Raw genomic sequence first — 18,659 nt, forward strand, 5'->3', positions numbered from 1 at the left:
GTAAAGAAGAATTGTTATATTTGATTATATAAAAAGAGATGCATAATAAATTTTAAATCAATTTTAATGTCATTTCGTAATTCTTCTTTTCTATATTCAAATTTAGCTAATTTTTTATCAAATTAAAAATATTCTGTAAACTGATTCAGCTTTTTTATTTTATTTTAAATCAAATAAAAAAATAAAACTTATATTTATTTTTTATTCCTTAAAATAATTTTAAATATTTTAGATATATTATTTACTCTTTTTTTTTTCTGCAAACAGATCCATTGCATTTAGGCATAATAGAACAAGAGGAAAAAAACAATGTGGCATTTTTTACCAATATTGAATGCAGAGCATTTGATCAATATTTGGATTTATACACTAATAAAAGACTGTGAGCCCCATCATTCTGTTCTGTTTGATATATTTTTGCTGTGCTTGGCAGTTGTTTTGTCTTTTCAAATTATTTATTTTCATATTACAGAATAAATGCTATTTTTTAAAGAAAATAGAAGAATTTGTACTCACAAGTCACAACTCTTTTTTCAATACCCCTCCTATAGAAAAAAAGTTTACTTTGGGCTATTTTTTATTTTTATATTTTTATTTTATTTATATTATTTAAATTAAAAACAATTAGAATCATTATTAAAATTAATTACATAAGTTACATACAGAGCTTTAATGTTATAGTTTTAAACGAATATCCAACACACATATAGATAAAGAGAGAGGAGTGCATGTATTATAAGAAACACCATAATTTATATCTCAAAAATACTTAAAAGTGAGAAAATCACGGGGTTTTGCTCAATTGAAATGAATTCACTAGTATTCCCTCTGACCTCCTTCAATTGCCTGGCTATGATCACTCGAACCTCTTTCGATCGTCTAACTATGGTCCTTCTGACCTCCTGTCTCGCATACGGTCATACTATCCAAACAAACATGCCAATATTCTCTTGAAAATAACTCACATGTCAATGGGTTTTTCCAACTCCAACCACATAATATGCTCGTTATGATGTATATTTGTTATATTGAGCTAATGTCTTCCCCCGAGGAAGAGCATCATTGATAATCAATTACAAACACTAGTGGATTAATTTTAACTAGGCAATGTTCCATGGATTTTTTCCTTTTTAGAAATTTTCACGTAAAAAATTTTAGTTTCTCTTAATATTATCGTACTCCTATCTCTTTATATGTATGTGTGTTGGATCTTTATACAAAACTCAGACGATAAACTCTACATCTCTTTACTGTCATAAATGTTCCAAGACCCAATAAAGAAAAAACAAAAGCAAAAAAAAAGAGTAATGATTCTAAAACATATTTTCTTTAAATTTTGAGTACTGATCTTAACTTTTATTAAGGATTAATTTAACCCTATAATTTATTAAAACAGCACCACTAATTCTAATAGAAAAAAAATCAAAATATTCTCATCAAATTTTATATAATTCTTCTTTTGAAATCATTAAATTTATTTTAACATGAATGCAATAAAAATTATCTATGTTTTGTATTTCTTTTAAAACAAATTCAAATTAATTTTTTTCTTATCAAATTTTTTTCGTTTTAATTTATCTTATTTAAAATAAGAATTATCAAAAAATTTAATCCAACAAATACCTAATTAATCGTCAAATTTATTAGGGCATCCCCAACCCAAAATCTCATTTTTCACTGCAAAATGCAGTGAAACCAAAAAGTGTCATGATTCATCTTCAATCGAACGCCATTTTGCCTCCTAAACACCGCTCTTTTCTTTTGCGCCTTTCTTCCGCAAGTTCGGTAGAGACCAAAAAATGGTGCAGATGAACAGTGCAACTCCAATATTGACATCGCACTGTTCATCCGCGATCAAATAATGGAGGAAAAGACGTTCAATTGCGACTCATGAGGGCCTCCATTCGATTGTTTGTCGAATGGTTAGAGATGATCTTAAATTGTTCACCATACCCACATTCCTGCTTGGGTGCCCCTAGCCCAGTGCAGTACTTGTGCTATCTCAGACAATAACAGTCAGCCCTGAACGGTGCCTAATAGGCCCCAGATTAGCTGATCTGGGTCACGTCCTATATCTGACCTTTGCAGTACCATGTTATTCTATTTGAATTTCATGATGACCGTTGAAATTATATGACCTTCGTGATTGATTATTTGCACAATTGTTGATAAAATTCCATGGCATTATCATTATCATCATAACGACAAAGCTGGCATAAATCACATCATCTTATTTGAATAAGTGATCAATCTTGGCAAACTTTAGTCAGAATAAGTAATTAAATATAATTAAAAGTAATATTATTAATTTTAATAAATATAAAATATATGAGATTATATTGATATAATAATTATATTAGATTATTCAATTTTAAAATTATCATTGTTGCGGGCTAGAATATACGCGGTGATAGAGTTGTAATTTTACGTCTTAACGTTTAACGGATATCCAGTTCACACACAGATAACACAAGATTATTTACGTGAAAAACTCTGGTATGGGGAAAAACAACGGGGGCTAACACAGTTGAAAAGATTTCACTTGAATTTGAGTTAAGTACAGTGGATTGACTTGTCCTTGAGGGTGATCAATTTACAAATGTCAACCGTATGGTTGAGGTCTAGTGTTAAATCTGGCGTCACTTGAAAGTTAGGGCATCAGTTAACAGTGCAGCAGTGACTTGGCAGAACTCTTGCGTCATTTGATGGTATGACGGAGTTCAGGGCCTCAAGTGGTGGTCTGGCAAGGGTGAGGGCCTCAAGTGGTGGTTTGGCGGAGTTTAGACCCTTAGGTGGTGATCAAGTGTATGTGAGGGCCTCGAGTGGTGGTCCGGCGAGGGTGAGGGCCTCAAGTGATAGTCCGGCGAAGATGAGGGCCTCAAGTGGTGGTCTAGCGAGAGTGAGGGCCTCAAGTGATGGTTCGGCGAGGGTGAGGGCTTCAAGTGGTGGTCCGACGAGGGTGAAGACCTCAAGTGATGGTCCGGCGAGGGTGAGAGCCTCAAGTGGTGGTCCGGTGAGGGTGAGGGTCTTAGGTGGTGGTCCGGTGGAGCAACGAAGTCAGGCGGTGGTCCGGCGGAACTCAGGCGGTGGTCGAGGAGGAGCTTCTTCCTTCTCTTCATTCTCTTCTTCCTTCTCTTCCCTTTCACGAAAAAGGAGTGGTCTATTTATAGATTTTTGGAGTTACATGATCCGTAAATAGATGGGAGATCAAGGGCAAATGAGGAGTGATTGGATGGACGGTCGATTTTGAATCCCTTAATCATGGACATTTTAATGGACATTTGAATGTCTTAGTGATGACGGAATTCGTTGATTGGACTCGTTGGATTTGTCTCGTCGAGCCGCTTGATTTGATTATAAACACAATATGTTTGGAATTCGTTTGGTAATCCAAATTGTGGTTCGAACCTTCCAACAGCGCTTCTAACCCTTGATTTGGACCCATTTGGGCGGATTGGGTTGGATTTGGTGTCGTTGGGTTTGTATTTTCGAGACGTTCAGTTTGACTGTAAGTTTGTTAAAATTGGAGTTCGAATGGTCCCAATTTCAATTTCGAAAGTTTTCAACTGTTTTTGCATCGAGATTCGTGCTCGATAAAGATAATTTGTTGATGATGTATCAATCATAAATAATATTCATAACCCAAGTTCTTTATTAGTGCTTATTAAAGTTGACAACTCCCTAACATTGGCAGCATATATTCATAATTTGAGGTCTATTTTTTTAGGAGCTATTTTGTTGAATTGAATTTCAACAAATATAAAAATATTGAAATGATTTAAATTCAATTCTATGAAGCATAATATTGACTTATAAGAGCTAAGTGTAGGCTTCATTTGCGAAGAATTTCTTATTGTTTCTTAAAAAAAAAATTTTAGTACAAAAAATTTATTTTTTTTGGTAGAAAACTGTCTTATGAATCAGAAAGAAAATCGTTCAAAACGAAACTTTAATTTGACTTTTGATTTAACTAAGGACTATGGCTTCGTTTGGGACGGCTTTTTTATTGCTTTCTAAAACGGAGTTTTAGTACAGTTTTTTTTTTATTTTTGTACTAAAACTCCGTTTTAGAAAGTAATAAAAAAGCCGTCCCAAACGAAGCCTAATTCATGAGCAATTTCACTTGCTTTTATAGTGTTTATTTATATAATATAAATTTTCTTATAATTACATATTAATTTTTTTTTTCAACTTATCCATCCAATAACAATGCCACATATTCAAAATCCCAAAACCAGAGAAATGATGTAAATATAAATATATGGATATTATGTATTTGGCATTAAAAAAAAAATGATACGAATATAGCTTTACCAACAAATAACCTGCATAATATTTAATTATTAATTATTCATGATCAAAAACTTCGGCAGCAGTCGCGAGAAACTCCTTGGACCGGAAAACCACTCGCTTTCCGCCAGGCCAGTCTTTACTTTTCTGACACGTGTCAGCTGGTATGATGATCCGCCGGAGCTGCTGGCGTACATTGCTATCTCTGCAAAAGTTAGCAACTGCCCGCTGTAAACCTGCAGGTAATACACAACCACGCCATAGCATTAGACGATATTCCGATTATACCCTTCATTTCTCCCTATCACAGTAACCTTGAGCTCGTTCAATCCACCCTGCATGTAATAGGTCAAACCGTCAAACGCCACCTCGACTTCCCTCATTGACCGAAATAACATCGCGATACATTGAGGGTATTTTCGTGACAGGCCTATAACTTCGTAGTCGGAGAAAAAAATGGAAATCTCTTCCATAGGCGATACTTTGGATTCATACTCGAAAAGGGACCAACTTTTGTACCAGCCGATGGCGTGGTTGGCGAAATGTGGGTTTGTTTAGTTTTGTCTGAATAAAGCAGTATCGGTCTCGGGCAAAGCGACCGCAGGTGGCCGCGTTACGCCAATTTACGACTTTACCCAAGAAGCTATCGGTGAGTATGTAGGCGGTAAATACCAAATGGCATGATTTTGCTTATAAACCCCTGAAATATATTAATTTACATGTTGAAGTGAAATTTAATTTTGTAATAACTGTTACTGTGTGTTTCTATAAATACTAATTTTTTTTTTCAAGGACGAAAACTATCTAACATTAAATTTATTACATATTGTATTTATGATTATATGATCAAGAGTTTAGAAATTATAATGTTTTCATTTTTTTTTTGGCATTCATTTGAAATATTAATTCAATCTTCTTATTTTATTTGAATGTAAGTTAAAAATATTTGACTTTAATTCATTTATTACTTATATTGAGAGTGATAACAACTAACTTGCCTTAACGGTCAATTAAGAATTCCCCTTCACATAATTTGAATTGCGAAAAAGAATTTCAAACAAATAATCCTAATAATGAATGAAGAAATAGACAAAAGAGTAAACGAAAGGAGAGATTTTTGTGTGTTTTTTTTTACGTGAGAAAGTGAGCTGTTTGCAAAGTAATAATGGCCGAAGGTGAGGAAGGAAAGGTGGAATCGCGGAGTATAATATTTAGGGTTACAAGGCTATGGTGGCAGTAGGGGTGGTGGTGGGCCACGCCATCCCCTTGACGTTCCGAAAGGAACAGTCACGTCTCTGTCGCCACCTCTATTTTGGTGGCGCCTGTGCTGGTACGGCCGACGCCCTCTTACCCCCTACGCTTTCCCTTGATCGCCCTTACTTGATTGCCGTTCTTCATCTCTCTCTCTCTCTCTCTCACACACACACTCTATATCTCTCTCTACTACAATGTTGAGCAAGAGTTTTTACTCGCCGCTCTGATTCTCATTACGAGCGTTTAGCGTCTTTCGGTGGTTGGGACATGAAGAGGAGGAAGATGTTGGGTCGAATCGCGGCCCTGGCATTGCTATGTTGTTTACTTCCGGCTGTTGCTCCGCTCTCCAACGAAGGTCCTTCGCTCTTTCTTTTAGTTTGATCGGCGTTCTTGAGTTCAAAGATTAATTTCTTGTTGCTTGAGGTGGTAAAACAAACTCTGTTCTGGAATTGAACACCAGGGAAGGCTTTATTGGCGATGAAGGCGTCTTTTACCAACGTAGCTAACTTGCTTCTGGATTGGAACCCTTCCGCCACCTCTGCTGACGACGCCAACGCTACAGCTGCCGAGGGCTTGGATGAACATTGTGCCTGGCGAGGCGTCCTCTGCGATAATCTTACCCCCACCGTTGTTTCCCTGTTCGTCTCTGTTTCTCTCCTCTCTCTCTTAGTTTTTTTTTTTTTTTGAGTAAAATTGAACTCTTCGAGTCTTTTATTTGTTTGGGGGAAATGGCTTATTCTGAAATGGTTACAACGTTCGTGCAGGAACCTCTCGAATCTGAACCTTGGCGGAGAAATCTCTCCTGCGGTTGGGGAGCTCAAGAGCTTGCTGTCGCTGTTTGTTTCACTTCACCTTGTTTTAAAATTTATTCATCTTGACCTTAAAGAGTCATATGCGGTCTTCTTAGCTGTTTATGGTTGTTTTGGACTGTAGAGATTTGAAGGGGAACCGACTTATGGGGCAGATCCCAGATGAAATTGGGGATTGTGTTTCTCTCAAATACCTGTACCTTTCAAGTTTTATATTACCGAATCTTTTTCAAAACTTTTGTTGTTTTGCTAAACTATATTCTGCGAACTTTTGTCATTTACAGAGACTTATCTGGAAACTCTCTCTATGGAGACATTCCTTTCTCAGTATCGAAGCTCAAGCAGCTAGAAGAACTGTACGAGTCCTCTATAAACTGTTTAATATCTTCCTTAGTTTTTTTTACTTGTTTCCATTTTTCCCTGTTTCCACTACAGAGCACATGGAGTTTAAAAGTTTGTGGACCCTTCTCTCTAAAAAAAAGGTCTTGTGGACCCTTTTTTCCATGCAGGAATCTGAAGAACAACCAATTGACCGGATCCATCCCTTCGACTCTTTCTCAGATACCAAATCTCAAAACACTGTGAGATTCTGGCATTCCCGAGCTTTTTTAACTGCTAAGTCTCTTCTACATAGCTTTTTAAGATTATTACATAGTTTTTAATACGAATGTTCTATATTTTGGAAGTGATCTTGCTCAGAATCAGCTCACTGGCGAGATTCCCAGGCTCATTTACTGGAATGAAGTTCTGCAGTATCTGTAAGCTCCTCGTCTTATTTTTTGGTTTTAATCCCTTATCTGCTTCAAACAATACTTGAGAGCAAAAAAAAAAAAAACGAGTAGATTTCTTTAAGAAAATTTTATATCTTTACTATTTTTTTTCAGTGGACTTCGAGGTAACTCACTTACAGGAATTTTGTCCCCGGATATGTGCCAGTTGACTGGCTTGTGGTACTTGTGCGTAGTCAAACCCTGTTATTCTAGTTGCGCCTACCTTGAATGTTCATGACTTGATATCTTTGATTTTTTTTTGGTCTCAGTGATGTGAGAGGCAATAACCTTACGGGACCTATACCAGAGAATATAGGGAACTGTACCAGTTTTGAAATTTTGTATGATTTATTTCTTTATAATCTTTCGTGAAAATTCTATTCTTTGATATTGTTGAGAAGTTCACCATCTTAGTGGTTTTAGGAAGTGTAGGTTTCGTTTGGGACGGATTTTTTATTGCTTTTTAAAGCTGCTTTCTAGTAAAAAATTAAAAAATTTCTACTAAAAAGCTGCTTTAAGAAGTAGGAAAAAAGTTGTCCCAAACAAAGCCTTAATGGTCTGTCTTTTAACTTACTATTGATTGTGAAATGCAGGGATATCTCTTACAATGCAATCACTGGCGAGATCCCCTACAATATTGGTTTCCTTCAAGTGGCTACTCTGTATGCTGTGATCCATTCTCCTTTTTGTTTAGTTTATGAAGCTCAGTAGCAATTGGCTTTTTTTAATATTCATTCTTCGAAAGAGAGTCAGAGTCTATAAAAGCTACTACTCCTAGTCAGCACTCGTTCCTTTCACGTGAAAAACACTGAAGCATTAATTGGTTTTATTTTTGATAAGCCTTTCCACAAATAGGGATTAGATTTATTAGAAAAACTTATTGATGTCTGCACATGAACTGCTAAAGAAATTTGACTTATTAGTTTATTTGCTTTTTCTGTCAAAATCTGTTTTGCAGATCACTTCAAGGAAACAGACTTACTGGGAAGATACCAGAGGTCATTGGACTCATGCAAGCTCTAGCGGTTCTGTAAGTCTGCCGAATATTTGGGGTCTTCTTTGGTGATTTTTACAAAGTGATTTTAAGATGATTTCTTGATGACCTGTAAGCATTTTTTTCTGCCACCAAGAACATAGAAAATGTTTTAATAATGCCACTAAATTAAGGCTACTAAATCAACTACCCAAGAACCTTTGAAAAACTTCCATGCTTGTCACTGTTTTTCCAACTTATTCTAACTAGATGTGATAGAAATCAAATTAGGTACTTGTACTCTTGAATTCAAGAGTATTAACTCACTTGCGGGTGATTTCCTGACAGAGATCATTTAATTATTATAAATAAAATTGTATCTAGTTCAGCTCCGTTTTGTTTAATTGAACAGTTTTATTATTTGTTTCCCCAGACAGAAGTCTCCACTCCTATAAAATAAACATTTCTAAGATGTGTAGGTACATCTTTTGTTATGGTTGACTCATTTAGTTAGTTTTTAATGGAAGCAGATGTTGCAGATAATATAAAAATAACACCTAGTATAACTGATTTGTAACTATTTTATTTACTTTGAAATTCTTTATTCGTTCCTTCTTTAACTTGTTGATTATGTATGAAAAATCTCAACTTTTATATTAAAAAGTAGGTATTTTTTTAGCTAAACGCCGTTCCCCGTAATGGAAAGAAACTAATTAACGCTGCAATACACATTGCCTAATTTATTGTTTTGTTTTTGTTACGGATAACAAATTATCTAAATATAATTTAGCAATTCCAATGCTATTTTTCTTCTTCTTAACGTAATCTTCTGTTATAGTTTTCTTGTTAAAGTTTGAAATCACCAACAATCATACCTTTTACAGGGACTTGAGTGAAAATGAACTGATTGGTCCAATTCCACCAATACTTGGAAATCTATCATACACTGGCAAACTGTGAGTACTTAGTAATAAATCCTATCCTTTACGATATGAAACTTCGTAGGATCTTCAGGTTAGCTTTTTCTTCAGGTATCTGCATGGTAATAAACTTAGTGGACCTATTCCTCCTGAATTAGGAAACATGTCAAAGCTCAGCTATCTGTGAGAGCCTGGTTTTCTTATATTATATTGCACTTTGTAATTTTTTTCTACCTTGCAATTGTTAAGCCATTAAATCTGCAGACAGTTGAATGGCAATGAGCTAGAGGGTACTATTCCTGCTGAGCTTGGGAAACTTGAAGATCTTTTTGAGTTGTGGGTTCCATTTTTTTAGTTTTAGAGCTTGCATCTTATTGAATTGTTCATACTTTCTTTTTTCTTAAAATTTATTGATGTCCCAGGAATCTCGCCAATAACAAACTTGAGGGTCCCATTCCTCGAAACATCAGCTTATGCACTGCTCTTAATCAATTGTGAGTTTTCCTACTACGTTTTGTGCCATGATGAAAATTAGTTATTTCATCTATTTTGAGAAAAAGGATTCATGTAGCCGACCCCACGTAGTGGGATAAAGGCTTGATGTTGTTGTTGTTGTTGTTGTATTGGTTACATTTTTTTTTTGGACAGTCGGGGGATTCGAGCCCGGGTGAGATGGGAGGAATTTCTTCCATTGACCACTCGGCCGCGGACCCGATCTCATTCATTTTTTTTTTCAGTAATGTGCATGGTAACCGGTTGAATGGTTCCATTCCTCTGGAGTTCCAGAAGTTAGAAAGTTTGACCTATCTGTGAGTCAAGCCTCTACGTTCTATATATAAGAAAGCTTACTTTGTTCACAATCAAAGCACACATTGTTTGAGAATGTTTCTACAATGACACTTCGGTACTTATAAATCTAGTTTTCTAGTTTTAATAAGATTTCCACGAAACAGGAATTTCTCAGCCAACCATTTCAAGGGCAAGATTCCTGATGAATTGGGGCAGATTATTAATCTTGATACATTGTAAGTTAGTTAATTGTTGAATGATTCTCAACATTAGCAATCTGAATGTCTTAAATTGTTTACTTTTATTCATATATATCTGCAGGGATCTTTCTGACAACAATTTCTCTGGCCATATTCCTGATTCCATTGGCGATCTTGAGCACCTTCTTGTACTGTATGTGAATAACTGCATTATTCATTGTTTGTTTTAGTGAATATATGGCAAACTTCTTCAGGCCAATTGTTCAATTTTATTATTTTTAAAAGTATGACCATATATAACTGCAACTTAGATAATCTTGTTAATCTACTTTATTCCACAGAAATTTGAGTAGGAATAACCTCAATGGACCTGTCCCTAATGAATTTGGGAATCTAAGAAGTGTGCAAGTAATGTAAGTTATTAAGTTTTAATTTACAGGTTTTTATCCAGTTCTGTTATCTTAAAATTGCATATTTATTGACATTTTGCAGTGACCTATCCTACAACAAGCTTTCTGGTTTCATTCCTGAAGAACTTGGTCAGTTGCAGAACATTAATGCTTTGTAAGTCTATTTCCCTTAATTTTCTTTAGTTCTTGTTCCTAATTAAGGTCCCAGGTTATTTTACTTTTAGAATATTTGGTTTTAATAATGGAGTATTTTAATTTTTAAGGATCCTGAACGAAAACAATATTCATGGAGGGATACCATCTCAACTTACCAATTGCTTCAGCTTAACTAAATTGTATGTTAATATTCTTTTTCATTCCAGTATTACTATAAAATCTGCAGTGTGTTTTCTTGATCTTGTACCCACTTTGTCTTCAGGGATCTTTCTTTCAACAACTTATCAGGTTACATTCCTGCAGCAAAGAACTTTTCTAGGTTCCCTTCTGAGAGGTATTTAAAGAATTTATTTTTAGATGCTCCTATTTACTAAAAGAAATAATATGTTTTTCTTTATTTACTATTCAGTTTCTTGGGAAATCCTTTGCTATGTGGAAACTGGCCTGGATCTTCTTGTTCTCTAGATGGTCATGCATCAAGAAGTAAGCAAAAGTCAAGAACTTCTCTTGCGCATCATTTTGCTAGTGAACTTCTAATTATCTTTCTCCATTGGAACTCTATATGCAGTTAGCATCTCTCTGGCTGCAGTCGTTTGCATAACCTTAGGTTTCATCACATTGATATTGATGGTCTTGGTAGCAATCTACAAGTCCAACCAACCTAAGCCTTTTATACAGGGTCCTTGTAGAACCGGACAAGGTATGCAATGAAGAATCTGAAACCTTTCCTTTGTACTGTTCTTAATGGCATGACAAAATATAGTCTCTCCCATTCAGGCCCTCCAAAGCTTGTAGTTCTTCAGATGGATCTGGCTATTCACACATATGACGAAATCATGAGAATTACAGAAAACCTTAGTGAACAATACATAATTGGTTATGGTGCTTCAAGCACAGTGTATAAATGCGTTTTAAAGAACTCGAGAGCTATAGCCATAAAAAGGCTATATAGCCAGTACCCTCATAACCTGCGTGAATTTGAGACTGAATTGGAAACCATTGGCAGTATCAGGCACAGAAATCTCGTTAGCCTGCATGGATACTCCCTCTCCCCTCATGGCAATCTTCTGTTCTATGATTACATGCAAAATGGTTCACTGTGGGATCTTCTTCATGGTCTGTTGTTTAACCATATCAAGTAATTAACCCATTTCAAAATATTAGTTTGTAATGATCCTTTTTCTTTTCTTTTATAGGACCTTCAAAAAAGGTTAAGCTTGATTGGGACACACGCCTGAAGATATCAGTTGGTGCTGCCCAAGGTTTAGCTTACCTCCACCATGACTGCAACCCGCGAATCATCCATCGTGATGTGAAGTCCTCCAACATACTACTTGATGAGAACTTTGAAGCTCACCTTTCTGACTTTGGCATTGCTAAGTGCATCCCTTCTGCTAAAACCCACGCATCCACATATGTCTTGGGCACCATTGGTTACATTGATCCTGAGTATGCTCGAACCTCTAGACTTACAGAGAAGTCTGACGTCTACAGCTTTGGGATTGTTCTCCTTGAGCTTCTGACAGGAAAGAAGGCGGTCGACAATGAGGCAAACCTGCACCAGCTGATACTATCAAGAGCTGATGACAACACAGTAATGGAGGCGGTGGACTCCGAGGTTTCAATAACTTGCATGGACCTTGGTCTTGTGAGGAAGGCATTTCAACTAGCTTTGCTTTGCACTAAGAGGCACCCTTCCGACCGCCCTACCATGCACGAAGTGTCTCGGGTTCTCACCTCGCTGATGCCGGCGCCTAGCTTGAAGCCACCATGTTCCCTGCCTTTGAAAACTAAGGATTACAGCAGGATCATAGCTAGTGAGGAGAAGACTCAGGACAGGGATGATGATGATCACCATCAGTACAGCAGCTCTTCTGATGGGCGATGGTTTGTGAAATTTGGAGAGGTTATTTCCAAAAACACTCTTTGAATAGTTGTTTAGGCGTTTGATGTGTAGTTTTCGACAGAACATAGGAGTGCCCACAATGGGTGACGAAAGTGTTGAAACTTTTCTTTGTTTTAGTAACTTGTGATGTTATTGCTTTAGGTAGCAGGTTATTATGTTTTCTCCTTAATTTTCGTTGGGTAGAGATTATTTTGGCTGTTTTGGATAGAGAGAACAAAGGCTTATTAAGTTGTGATGTCTCAATTAAAGGATTTGACGTAAAAGCAGGGAAGGCTGTTGTGTGATAAACTAATTATTAGTAAAAGCACTGATTTTCATAACAAAATACTTGCACCTAGCCAAACAACACATTCTTGTACTTGCTCAACTCTAACCCAACCCGTTCATCAAAGAAGTCAAAAAGCATGATCCAAATTTAACTCGCGCGACCCGTGACCTTTTTAATCTACTTCAGGTTCATATGCGTATAGAAAATGACATTAATATTTATGCAGAATTTTTTCTATCTTATAGCTATTGTACAAAAATATTTCCTTTTTGATATTCACAATCAAAATGTAAATGCTTTCATTTGGCAAAAAAGTTGAAATTATACAGTAACTACATTCACTATCCAAGCAATTGTTTAAGCTCTATGAATATACCCATTTCGCAGTACTTATATATTGATATTTAAAATCATTTATACTAAATTTACATACTTATTAAGCAATATGTTTAACTAAGAAACTAGGTTGGAGTTTTGAAATTTAATCCAAATGCAAAATTAAGCCAACTTATCGCTACAAAAACAGGAAACAAGTCAATTTTTTCGGAAGGCAAGGAGGAGAGGAGTCAGTGAATTTGAGATGAATTTTTTTATTGCTTAAAATAATTTTCAAGCAAAGCCTAAACTTGCATACTTCATGTACCTGTGGTTGGGCAATGGAGGCAAATTGATTGGAGAGGGGAGTATTGGTGATGGGTCGAAACAAGAGGCGCTAACAACATTCTATTTCTCGATTCTTAGGTTTCATTTGGGACGGTTTTTTAACTACTTCTTGAAGCAGCTTTTAGTACATAAATTATAATCTTTGTACTTAAAAGTTACTTTAAGAAGTAGTAAGAAAGTCATCCCAAATAAAACCTAAGTGTTGCTTTGCAGAAGACAAAATGATAGAGGTGGTTTTGTGAGTAAACTTGCAATATTCTAATAATAAGAGAGCTAGGGAGATGCAAATGGCTCAGGTCACATCACATTATTCATGGCATATAACTAGATTAAATTCAGGCCAAATTTAGGATGTTGGATCAATTGCAACTTAGACTTGAAAATTAAACTAATTAGGATTCTAAATCCCAACCCAACCCGAAAGTAAACCAAGTCAACTTGAACTTAGCATTATTTAAGATGGCTCTGTGTCGAGTTATCATGCTGTGTCATTTTTTATTCTATTAAATTCAAGTTCGGGATTAGGGCTTTGATTATTATACTTTACATTTAAATTTTTATATACAGGAAGTATAGTTAGTTGCATGTGCTGAAAATATATACCTTGTCGAAAAAGAATATATCCGAAATATTTTAGATGAAATAAAGATAGTTGTCATATCATCACTATTAATGAAGTCTACAAGTTAGCATTCAAAGAAAAATAGGACTTAAAAAATGAAGAAGAATGAAGTTAGAGACAAAAAATTGAACTACTTGAGAGGACAAATGCTAATCGGTTTCATAATTATTTTCTTGTATTAATCAATTTTTAAAATATTACCATTGAATGGTTGCATAATGATATATTACTTATTATTTTTTGTCTTATGAGTGTTAGTTGACTCTATTGTAGTTGAATTTGTTGTGTTATATATGTTGTAGACGCTTACTATTGTATATACTCTTTTTGAACCTATTCAATTCTTGTTCGTTCATTATACAACATATGATAAGTCTGAATTTTGAGTTTTGTTTGCTATGATATTTTTTTGAAGTTATGTTATGTCAAACACTAAATAAACCTTATTTGAATATGTTATTCAATTCTTTTATAAATATTTTCAAACAACATCTTAATCAAATGTTTTTCAAAAAAAATTTGAATATTGATTGAAAATTTTTTAAATAAAAATAAATACTTTTTTTATTAGGATTCAAAGAATGTTTATTCATGAATCAAAATTTTATTGTGCATGATATCTAATTTGATTGAATTTTATTTGAATTAAATTTGATCTCAGTGAATTCAAGAATGATAGTCTGTAATCCTGAGTGAGATATTTTGACCCTAATGAAACTCCAAACATATTTTTTCAAATTTTAAATATTATGGGGCATAAACTCAGCTTTCTTTCTAATTTTGACCATTTATTTATAGATAAAATAGTTATGAAATTATACTATTAAGCATATATTTATATATTTATTTTATCATATTTTCCTCATTATAAATACAACAACAACAACAACAACATCAAGCCTTTATCCCACTACGTGGGGTCGGCTACATGAATCCTTTTTCTCCATTGTGTCCTATTAAAAGCCAAATTCTCGTTTAAATCTAATAAAGAAAGGTCATTCCTAATATTTTCTAACCAAGTCTTTTTAGGTCTACCCCTACCTTTCTTAACACAAGTCAAATCTAATACCTCTACTCTCCTAACCGGGTCGTCGGAAGGCCGCCTTTTTATGTGACCAAACCATCTAAGGCGACTCTCTCTAATCTTATCTTCTACAGGAGCTACTCCAACCTCATTATAAATAATAAATCATAAAATATAATTCAAAATTATAATTATAGAGATACCATAATCTGTTTAATTAGTTGTTAATATCAATGGGTTTATAATTTTTATAGTTGTTAAATAAATAAATAAATAATGCTACGACGGAGAAGCCTTTACTTTCTACGCCCAGATTGATCTGCGCGCTTGCAGAATTCATCCCATCGTGTAAAGAAGAAAATGGTAGCTGATCTCTCTTCCACCTTTTGATTTCATGTCTTCTCATCAGAACTACATCTGGTTCAAAATTTATTCATTCGTCGGAAACCCTAACTTAGACTACTTGTCCTACCCATTGATTTTTTTTTCGCAGTCGGTGACCCTCCATACGAATCTCGGGGACATTAAATGTGAGATATTCTGTGATGAGGTGCCCAAAACCGCCGAGGTAAAGATTTGCCTTCTAGCTCTTTGTCTATTTGTTACTCTTGTTTGTTTTAACTTTTGGATAAGTGCGATGAAGGTCAGTTTTAGGGCACTGGAATTGACCTCGAGGAATAACCGAAAGAGCTTAGCAGGCCTTTTGCGAGCTCAAAATAAGGGTTGATGGTTAATCGTTAGGATTCCAACTGATGAGGGGGATGAAAAACTACTGGCTTGTTGTCTTAATTTGTAATGGATTTCGTAAGTATATCATCGATAATTTTCAGTTGCACAGCAGTAAAGAGATGCGACGGAAAGGATGTCTATTCTAATTTCTAACGGCTTTAAATGATTGAGAGTGCTGCATGCCAGAATATTCACAATGGTAGAGAGAGAGTTTAACGTCTTAGATTTATATCAAGATCTAGCACATATAGATAAAAGATGAGTTGCATGATATATCAGAGTTTTAACATGAAAAACTCATGAAAAGTCGAAAAACCTTAGAGCCTGACATAGTTTGAATGATTTTACTAGCATCTATTGGTTACAAATGATGTCCTTTATCATAATAGGGGAATTTATTGATACATTATATCGAATGCAAACTCTAGAATGAATTGTTATGGAAGTTGGAAGAATCTTGTGGCATGAGAGCTATCTTCAACTGTTGTTTGATGTGTGTTTAGTCATTTTTATTTGACATAGGGAGACTAGGGATAAAATATACCATAAATTTATTGTTAATGTTGGGAGTTAGAACTGGTGTATGTGACATGCATTGGCCTTATAGGCACTGATGCGTATTGACATTATCAGCGATAGTAGTTGATGAAGTCAATGGGTGTTGTTGTAGCAAGGCAACATTAGTTAGAAGATTGTAAGTATGAGGTTCGTAGTCAGACAACGATGGTCAGAGGATTGTAGTCAAACGACAGTGGTGGGGGGGCCGTTGTTGGAGTATTATAGTTGGGAATGAAAAAGGAAGGAGGATTTTAGTTAGACGACAGTAGTCAGAAGGACTGCAATTGAGTGACATAGGCCCAATGATCATAGTCATGCAAAGTTGGTCGGAGGATCATAGTCGAGTGAATGTTCAGAGGACCATAGTCGGAGGATGGAGGACAGTGGTTGGAGGATTATAGTCGATCTTCGGTGATTGGAGGATCACAGTCAGGCGACGGTGGTCGAAAGGATCCTAGTCAAGGAAGCGTGGTTGGAGTACTGTAGTTGGGCGACAGTGGCTTGAGGGCCATAGTTGGCTGACGGTGGGAAAAGGACTATAATTCTCCGATAGTGTACAAAGGACCATAGATGGCGAATGGTGGATGGAAGATTGTAATTGGGAGATGGAGGTTGGAGAGAATAATCAAGAGATGATGATATGAAGGAATGCACTCAGGCTACAATGAGGATTGTAATCAGGCAATGAAGGTCGAAGGATCGTAGATGGGCGATGGTAGTTGAAAGAATCATAGTTGGACGATAGTAATTTGGGAACCATAGTCGGATGACGAAGGTTGGAGGATGTAGTTGGGGATGGTGGTCCCACAACATTTGTCGGTTGGTGGTCCTACAAAGACGATCAAGCAGTGTTCTGACGGTGTTGGTCAATTTGTGGTCTAGTGTTGTTGGTCGAGCGTTGGCTGAACAACAGTGGCAGGCGAATGTTTGACAACGACATTTGGGCGGTGGTCTGATGACGATGGCTAGACAGTGGTCCGATAACGATGATTGGATAGTGGTCCACCAGTGGTGCTTAGATGGAGCTCTAGGATTATTAGAGCCTTAGAACTATTTTAAATCTCAAGCTAAGATACTTCTCGTTCATGTAGAGAGTAGAGATCTATTTATAAATTTTTGGGAGAGATATGCCCCACAAATATAGTGAAAATCTACATCACGCCATCATTTAATCCGTATTAATTCTCTCGATCATAAACCATTCCTTTAATATTTAATTGCCTTAATGATGTCGTAATTAAGCATTCGTGGGCTCCTTGGATTCATTTCGTTGAGACACTTGATTATATGCATGTGAGATTTGGTGATCGTTTGGTCTTGCAATTAATACTCTAAAATTTTCAATTACACTTCAAGTGCTTGATTTATGCTCATTTAGACATGGATTGGATCACATTTGGTGTCAATGAGTTCATCTCGTCGAGATGTTTAATTCAACTATAATTTTGCTGAAATCAGACCGTATGGTCCTGAATTTAATTATGAAAATTTCCAATTCAAATAGACATCAATATTCGTGCCTGATCAAGCTATTTTTTTGATGTACTAGGGAAATTTTGAAATGTCCATAAAATCTTACTCCAATGCATCCTACTTGGTCAAGATATCCTGACCCACAATTTTGATCAAGTTGAGTTTTATACCAATTAAATTTTCTTTGAGATGAATGCAACATACAATTTGGTTGATTTTTCATGCATTATACTCATCTCAAAGAAAATCCAACGAGTATAACAAGTCCATCATGACCACAATTTGGCTAGGATATCTTAATCCAAGTTTTCTCCTTGTGTCAAAAACAATATTAATTCTACTTTCTGCATCTGGCCGGTGTGGAGAATGCCTATTAAATGTTGAACTCAATCAAATTTGTTTACTTGTTTGGATGCTAGTGTTTAATGTTTATGGCCTAGTGTTGTGATAGTACTAATTTTGATGATGTTCTTACATCAAATCTTTAGGTTCGATCAAAAAGATGTATGAATTATACTTTTTTCTAAAGTTTTAGTTATACATGTAATAGGTGCTATGTATTTTGATGTGGTTGGTCCAAGACAACTCCATCATGGTTGGTTTTCTCCTATAGATTCATTGATAATGTGTTAATATGGAAATACACATGCTTTCAATCAAGTAGAGCCTACTTAGTGTAGTTTCGTAATGAAAACTCTCTCTATGGTGCAAGGTTGAATATCTATAAATTAACCTCTCTCTAGACCCTACATTTAATAGATACTTTATACTTTGTTGTGATTGGTCCACGAAAACTCCATCAAAAATGGTTTTGACCGATAAATTCATTGCTAAATATGTGTTAA

The 18,659-nt window shown here is 35.5% G+C and overlaps 1 protein-coding gene across 1 annotated transcript; it reads left to right on the forward strand.

Annotated features, from left to right (window-relative positions):
- Positions 1 to 5,691: 5,691 nt before the first annotated feature.
- LOC110106713 (LRR receptor-like serine/threonine-protein kinase ERL2) lies at positions 5,692 to 12,618 on the forward strand. The gene is made up of 26 exons (XM_020836692.2): positions 5,692 to 5,899; positions 6,005 to 6,182; positions 6,309 to 6,380; positions 6,478 to 6,549; positions 6,638 to 6,709; positions 6,863 to 6,934; positions 7,040 to 7,111; positions 7,238 to 7,309; positions 7,393 to 7,464; positions 7,717 to 7,785; positions 8,082 to 8,153; positions 8,981 to 9,052; positions 9,128 to 9,199; positions 9,281 to 9,352; positions 9,439 to 9,510; positions 9,754 to 9,825; positions 9,970 to 10,041; positions 10,127 to 10,198; positions 10,347 to 10,418; positions 10,498 to 10,569; positions 10,679 to 10,750; positions 10,834 to 10,905; positions 10,981 to 11,054; positions 11,140 to 11,271; positions 11,349 to 11,687; positions 11,768 to 12,618. Exons 1-26 carry the CDS (start codon positions 5,812 to 5,814, stop codon positions 12,499 to 12,501), a joined length of 2,982 nt encoding a protein of 993 aa, XP_020692351.1. The 5' UTR covers positions 5,692 to 5,811; the 3' UTR covers positions 12,502 to 12,618.
- Positions 12,619 to 18,659: the final 6,041 nt, after the last annotated feature.

Source organism: Dendrobium catenatum, unplaced genomic scaffold (genome assembly GCF_001605985.2).
Source record: "Dendrobium catenatum unplaced genomic scaffold, ASM160598v2 fragScaff_scaffold_1583, whole genome shotgun sequence".
Classification (NCBI taxonomy): Eukaryota; Viridiplantae; Streptophyta; class Magnoliopsida; order Asparagales; family Orchidaceae; genus Dendrobium; species Dendrobium catenatum.